General features: G+C 43.8%; 1 protein-coding gene across 1 annotated transcript; it reads left to right on the top strand.

Annotated features, from left to right (window-relative positions):
- The first annotated feature begins 342 nt into the window (after nt 1-342).
- On the top strand, nt 343-4687 carry NR0B1 (nuclear receptor subfamily 0 group B member 1). Its single transcript, XM_083171006.1, has 2 exons — nt 343-1121; nt 2952-4687. Exons 1-2 carry the CDS (start codon nt 506-508, stop codon nt 3194-3196), a joined length of 861 nt encoding a protein of 286 aa, XP_083027132.1. The 5' UTR covers nt 343-505; the 3' UTR covers nt 3197-4687.
- The last annotated feature ends 3546 nt before the right edge of the window (nt 4688-8233 follow it).

Genomic DNA, 8233 nt, shown 5'->3' with positions numbered 1-8233 from the left:
AAAAGCAGGGACTTTTCCTTTGCATATGAAGTGTGCTAAGTAATTGTTCACGTTCTAAATCTGTTTTTTTTTTTTTCTGTATAACGTCACTGCACTTCATCTCACGTCTGTGATCTTATAAAGCTATTCAACTGATCTTTTTGCTTTTGGGAAGCAAACTTGCACAAAACTCAATGGAAACCTTGAACTATGTCTAAATCTCACCCTATAGCTCCCTCTAGCTCCTGTATGCCATATTATAAATAGGGCAGTAGGTGTGTGCTTCCTTTCCTCTTTCTCTCGTTTAGCCAATAATGAATGTCTGCCCCCTTTTGAACTGCAGATGTTGTCTGACTGATAATAAAAAGGTATAAATATAACCTGAGGGGCAGTCAGAGGAGGATCAGCATACTAGTCTGTCTGGCTTCATTTAAAGGTAAATCAGAAGCAATAAGAAGAGCTGAGGCAGCACAGGAGCTGTCAGACTCTATCATCCTCTCATACCCAGGCGGCCCTGCTCATACCCATGGCTTGCTTAGATAAATGTCATTGCTCTGTGGACAACAGGAGGCATGGGAGTATTTTATACAACATCCTGAAAAATGAGGAACACAAGGATTCACACAATAGCAAGACAAGGAAAGAAGAGCACACAGGGGTGTATGGAGCAGGCTGTTCTTGTGGATCACAGAAGAAAGTCAGCCTTAAAAGCCCGCAGGTAACATGCAAGGCAGCGTCAGCGGTGCTCATGAAGACCTTAAGGTTTGTCAAAAGTGTTCCCTGCTTCCAGGAGCTGCCCATGGACGATCAGCTGCTGCTGGTCAGGAGCTGCTGGGCTCCCCTCCTGGTGCTGGGACTCGCGCAGGACAAGGTGGATTTTGAGACCATTGAAACATCACAGCCGAGTATGTTACAGAGAATATTAACCAACAGGCAAGGAGGGGAAAGGAAGCTGCTCACGGAGCATCAGCACCCAGAGGCATGGAGGGATAACCAGGAGCAGCAGCAGCAGCACAGGCACACGGAGCTGCCTTCTGCAACGGAGATCCGGTGGATCAAGGAGTTTTTAGAGAAATGCTGGAACTTGGCCATTAGTACCAAAGAATATGCCTACCTAAAGGGAATAGTACTATTTAATCCAGGTAATGGCTCATACTGTGTATTCGGTATTCGCAAGCATAAGAAACCTGACACTGAAGTTTGTACAAAGCCTTACTCTACTGTGGTGGATGCAACCAGCGCTTGTGTATAGATCTCACATCTCTCTATACTTCAATATCTATCTATCTATCTATCTATCTATCTATCTATCTATCTATCTATCTATCTATCTATCTATCAGTTAGTGAAAATGTTTTTATTAGAGAATGAAACATACAGTATATTGGATGTAAGAAGTTGTTATACTAGTGCTGTAAGTCAGTGGTGCTGTAGGAGCCACTGTACATTGTACAGCTACTAGTGCTGAATCCATTGCATTGGGTTGACACTGAAAATCGACAGGGCTTAGATTGACACCTGACATAGGTCAACATGGCTAAGGTCGACAGGGTTGGATGGTCGACACAAGCATTAGGTTGACAATGGCAAGTTCAACATGGACACCGTCTAAGTGTATTGCTGTACTCAGCACACTATTTTATTCTCCCACCATGCCATAGTGGATGATAGGGCATGAAATACCGCCTGTCAGCACATGTCGGCTCAAATAAATATGATAAACTTATGTCGACCTTGCCATTGTCGACCTAATGCTTATATCGACCTTCCAACCCTGCAGACCTTAGCCATGTCAACCAATTTCAGGTGACAGCCTAAGCCCTGACGACCTTAAGTGTTCGACCCGATGCATGTCGACATAAAATATGGTCGACCGAAGGACCGCATCCCACTTCTCAGCATGTGTCCAGTACTCGAGGATGCTTGTAATGGGTTATATAGAGATGACATTGAGGACCCTGTGTACTATATAGTTACTGCACCTGTACTCTATGTGATGGCCACTTGTACAGTACCAGTACAACAACAGCTGCAGTATAACTTACCTCTATGTCTCATTAAAACAAGTTACATTTTTAATACTATCATTAATGTTGTTATGAAGTTAATCTAAAGATTTAGCTTGTTTTTAAGACTGCTGCAAGTGTGCTTTTTCATGGTATCATGAATTATGTAGTGTGAATTATAACACAATCTTGATATAAACTGAGTAGTGTTGTAGTACAGGCATCTCATGCGGCTTCCCTGCCCCTCTCCACCGGCTCCCCGCAGCCCCCACGTGCTGCCCCTCTCCCTGAAGCGGAGAGGGGCAGGAAAGCTGCTCCCCACCACCTTGGGGACGCACGATAGTGTGAGATGCTCACGCGTCCCCGTTACATGGAGCTCCTGTCCGCCAGCCTGCACCAGGTCAGGACATCTGCCGATCCTGCAGGCACTCCATCTGTATATACAGTAGCGTAAGCTACCTCCCAAGATTTTCAAGTGTAATAAACTACTACTGTATTCAGCAATCTCCTACTGTAACTGCTTGTGGTCAGCTACTTGGATCAGGTGTTAACAAAATATGGAGTTATTATTATATATCAACCAGGGAGATACATTGTTGAAATATACAAAAACATCCAAAATCTAGTATCCTACAGTATATTTTGTTCAGTTATTGTGAGCACTATCCATGTATAGACAGATAGAGTCATGTTTCTATTAATTTCCTTAGGGTATTTATCAAAGCTCAAAGAGAGATAAAATGTGAAAATAAAGTACCAGCCATTTGGCATCTGTCTTTCATTTTACACGCTGTGTTTGAAAAAATGACGCAGTTGGTACTTTATCTCTCACCGTTGTATCTTTCTCCAAAACTTGACAAATACCACCCCCCCCCAGTCCTTTATGTATATGATATCCCAGCAATACCCTCTACAAGCTAATATATTACAACTGTCTAATGATTGTCCTTGTTTTGTAATTTGCAGATTTGCCTGGATTACACTGTGCTCAGTATATCCAGGGATTACAACAAGAGGCACACCAAGCTTTAAATGAGCACGTAAAAATGATCCAGCGGTGGGAGCACACCAGATTTACTAAACTGATTATAGTCCTCTCCTTGCTCCAATCCATCAAGGCCAACTCAATTGCAGAACTGTTCTTTAGACCCATCATCGGCTCTGTGAACATGGATGACATGCTGTTGGAGATGCTGGGTGCAAAAATATAATTGTGACTTACAGTACTATGCCTTTATGTTCTAGTGACTCAAAAACAGTAGGAAGTGTACATAGCTCTAACTTGTCCAACAGGGCAGAAGCACAGTTAAAGAAAACTTGTTCTATGATAAACTAAACATATTTATTATAATGGCTGTTAGGATCTTGCCAACACTTGCAGAATTATTTGATTTTTTGTGTAATAAATACAGTAGCTTTCATGGTAGTGTACTTGATATACATGGGATAAGAGGGTTTTTATCTTTTTAGATAATTGTACAGTTAAAAAAAACATGTATATACAGTAGCATCAAGGGATTATCCCATATCATTTTCGCTATATGAACATGCAATCGGGTGTTCGGAATAATTGCATTTATGCCTTCGGAGATATGCCATGGATTGTATCAATTTCCATTGGATTTGTAGAAATCATTATAAACATGCTGGTAAAATAATGTTTCCTAAGTCTGTTAGTGTCACTATATCCAAGAGTGTGGCAGGTCTCGTACCCGAAGTTATATATGTAAGTTCAGTTTAACTTACTGCACTTATTGTCTGCTTGTGCAAATGAAAGGGAGACAATACAATTACCATATATACTCGAGTATAAGCCTACTTTTTCAGAACATTTTTTATGCTGAAAATGCCCCCCTCGGCTTATACTCCAGTGAGGGTCCCGCTTGAGTCAATAAGTTTTCCCAGTTTTTTGTTGTAATATGAGGTGCCTCGGCTTATATTCGGGTCGACTTACAGTATACTCGAGTATATACGGTATATATTGTGCTAATTGGGGAAAAGGTTACCACGAGGATGAGCAATCTCATAAGGGCTACAGATAATACTTTCCTTTGCTAAAATAAAAATCATGTTTTGTTGATTTTTATTACTATGAATGGTGTATTAATGAAAACTAGCAGACAAGTACAATTTTTTTAATAGGGCATATAGGGCCTTATTTTGGTTCATTCTTTCTGACAAAATCCTTCTTAGATGGACAAAACCATGTGCACTGCAGGGGGGGCAGAAGTAACATGTGCAGAGAGCATTAGATTTGGGTGAGTAATTTTGTTTCTGTGCAGGGAAAATACTGACTGCTTTATTTTTACACTGCAATATAGATCTCACTTTGAAGTAAAACCCCACCCAAATCTAATTCTCTCTGCACAAGTAACACCTGCCCCACCTGCAGTGCACATGGTTTTGCCCATCTAAGAAGGATTTTGTCAGAAAGAATGAACCAAAATAAGGCCCATACTGAGGAACACCTAGGTGCGTTTACTACCTGACAGCCTTCAGCATTTATAGTAATATTGTTTTACAATATTGCTAAAGCAGTCGTGAGTTTTTTTCTTAATTCTGTACATATGTTAAATATTGACTTAGCAGAAAACTCTCTGTGAGATGTTATTGCTTTCCTGTACTTTCTATTTTGAATGCAAACACAATGAAATTGTTTCAGCTATTGTGGTTTAAAGTATTGTAAAATACGTAACTTATTGTTTTTACAAAGAAAGTATTTTTTTATTGCATAATAAAACTTATTCTTAAATCAGAACTTTACTTATTACTTATAGATTAGCGAATAAGTACCCAGTGGTAAGTTTGTTTTAGTATACAGTGTTACTGACAAATACTCCATGTGCCTCTACACAATTATTTAACACAATTCCTGCTGCTTTCAAATCCTTGAGCTAATGATTCCTATAAAATGTAAGCTTTCGTAAGCAGGGCCCTCTTCCCTTGTGTGCCTTTCCTTCTCTTACATCTTCAGTGGCACCAAATCCTGCGGTTTCCTGCCATCCTGACACTTATTTCAGTGCCGTTTGCTGATGCAGCACCTGTCCCATTTTGTATCAAAACTGCTGATCTTTAAGTAATGTCGACCCCTCTAAAGACGTTTTCAGTTCATTATTGTCCATGCAGGTTAAGAGATAGAGGAATATATTATCTAGTGATTACCGATAGTCACAAGACCGTGACCACTAAGGAGCCACATCACTTGGGGCCAGATTGTCTATGCTTTAAAAGTGATAAAATGGAGAGTAATACACAGCCAACCAATCAGCTCCTACCTGCCATGTCACAGACTGTGTTTGAAAAATCTCAGGCAGGAGCTGATTGGATGGCTGTTTATCACTCTGAATTGTATCACTTTTGAAGCTTAGAGAATCTGGCCCTTGGTGAGGCGCTGTATTAAATGTGTGTGCATTTCCACCTCCATGTAACTTCACACATCGGGACATACTTGTTTCAAAAAGGGGAATCCCTCTCAAAAACTTCACCTTTCAAATCTGCAGAAGTGTTATATACTGTATATACTGTACACTGCACTTTGCATGAGACAGACTAGAGCTATTTGCCTGATTGCCAAATCAAGTACAGTATTTGAAAGCAGAGGCAGATTTAGACCTCATGGGGCCCTAAGCAAGATACCGCTTTGGGTCCCTGCTTGCTGATTGCAGGTGGCATGAATAGAGTACCTTGGCACATGCACGATCTACCGAGAAAAGCTGCATGAACATTGTGTATACATCTGAATCAGGCTGTAGATCTTTGGAAGAAGACCTAATACCTGTGTCACCAAGGGTGTAACTACCATAGGTGCAAGGGGTGCAGCTGCTATGGGGCCCAGAGCTGAAGGGGGCCCATATTTACTGTCTAAATAATATGTTTTACATACATTTATCACCATCAGTTGCTAAATAGGGGGCCCTTACAAACTTTTGCTATGGGGCCCACGAATATCTAGGGACGCCTCTGTGTGTCATATTTAATGTAAACTGACTGCCCACATACAGTGGATGAAACCATTTTATTTGTCCAAATATTTTTTATCCTATCAAAGAACAGCAATGGGACTTGGGAGGGTGGACAGGTCCCTGTAATGTCATGTCTAATCCTTTCAAAACCTTTGTATAATTACACTAGGCGCGTGCTAATACCTCCTCTTCCCATTATAGCATTGCTCCTCTTGGATGTTATGTATGGCCAGAGTATCCATATAGGACTAGGCCCTAGGCAGGTGCCTACTGTAGGTTTCCTTGTGAAAAATCTGCCACTGCTTTGAAACCTCCCCCCCCTGCATTTGTCCCTGTGTCCACCAGATAAAATCACAAAATATTAGAATGTAAAGGAGTGTGTGTGCCTGTGTGGGTTTGGCAGGGGGGTGGGGGGTGGGGTAAAATGTTTGCATCACTACCTGTATATTTTAAAAATGGTATATGGACCTATACTGAGATTGTGATTTTAAAGAACGGTACTTGTTTCCTAGCACGGCCACACCGATTCAGATCGGGGTGGTCGTGTCGGAAAAATCGGGTCGATCGCATCGCATGCGATTTGGTCGCATGCGATGCGATCGACGCGACCGACCGATTTTTCACCCGATTTTTTTCATTGAATCCAATGTAAATTGGGTCCCTAGGACCCAATTTTACATTGGATTCAATAAAAAAAATTACCAACCCCCCCAAATTTAAGCGCGTTAACCCCAGGCCACGATAGACGCCAACCCGAAGCGTGGCGAGCGCAGCGAGCCCGCGAGGGGCGGCGGTACGCGTCCTCCGACCTTTTCATGCCCTACTATCCACTAGGGCGTGGAGTGAGAATAGAATAGTGTGGCGAGCGCAGCGAGCCACCGAGCCCGAAGCGTGGCGAGCGCAGCGAGCCCCGCGAGGGGACGCGGATACCTTCACAGGTAAACGCGTCCCTTCGCGGGCTTCACAGGTGTCCGCGTCGCCACGGACACCTGTGAAGCCCGCAAGGGGACGCGTATAACTGTGAAGGTATCCGCGTCCCCTCGCGGGGCTCGCTGCGCTCGCCACGCTTCGGGCTCGGTGGCTCGCTGCGCTCGCCACACTATTCTATTCTCACTCCACGCCCTAGTGGATAGTAGGGCATGAAAAGGTCGGAGGACGCGTACCGCCGCCCCTCGCGGGCTCGCTGCGCTCGCCACGCTTCGGGTTGGCGTCTATCGTGGGGCGACGACGGGGACATCTATAATGTGAAATGGGTCATATGGACCCATTTCACATTTTTTGACATTTTTACACCATTTTAATGTTAAAATTTTTTTTAACATTGAATCCTATGCAAAAATCGGGGGCATCGCGTCGCATCGCGTCGGGACCAATGTTAATGGTCCCGACCGACGCGATGCCCCCGATATTTTACCTTTCCCGACAAGATTTCAATGTTAAAATATTTTTTAACATTGAAGTCTATGGAAATATCGGGGGCATCGCGTCGGTCGCGTCGGGACCAATGTTAATGGTCCCGACCGACGCGATGCCCCCGATATTTTATCCTAGCCGGCAAAATGGACCTGATTTCAAAAGAAATCGGGTCCATCGTGGGTAATCGTGTCCCTTAATTAAGGGACACGATTACTCACGATTGTGGCCGTGCTAGGAAACAAGTACCTAAAGAACATTGGGGTTTTGGTTCATAGGATAGCCCTGGGAGAGTTAATGGTACTTGTGTAGTTTCACGGCGCCAGCATGGCGCCGTGCTACTTCCGGTTTCTACGCTCGGCAAACTATCTAAAATAAACTAACTTAACTCCATGCCAACATGGATAGTTCATACCCCCACTATCCATGTTGGCATGGAGTTTATTTTAGATAGCGTGGCGAGCGTGGCGAGCCACCAAGCCCGCAGCGTGGGCGAGCGAAGCGAGCCCCGCAAAGGGGACTCAGACGCACGGCGCCATGCTTGCGCCATGAAACTACACAAGTGCCGAGTTAATTAGTCATGGTATATTACTGTCTCCCTTTCAGCAGCCAGCTTCTCTCCCTGCTCCTGTGGTGTGCTCGGTGCAGCCAGGAGTGAACTGCATCCTCCCAGACAGGGACTTCTGCATGGACCTGTTATTGTCCTGACAGTCAGGGCTCCTGCACCACATGCCGGGATTTCTGCCCCTGCCCCTGCCACCAGAGCTGCATACAAGCCCCCAGTGGCACACAGCATCACTCTATCTCTGGGTAATACATGACTCTTCATATAGCCCTAATGCTGTAATGGCCCTAAACCAACCATATTTCCTA

Source organism: Crinia signifera, chromosome 2 (genome assembly GCF_055691185.1).
Source record: "Crinia signifera chromosome 2, ASM5569118v1, whole genome shotgun sequence".
NCBI classification, from domain to species: Eukaryota; Metazoa; Chordata; class Amphibia; order Anura; family Myobatrachidae; genus Crinia; species Crinia signifera.
The sequence above is the reverse complement of the archived record's forward strand: the minus strand, read 5'-3'. Positions and strand labels throughout refer to the sequence as shown.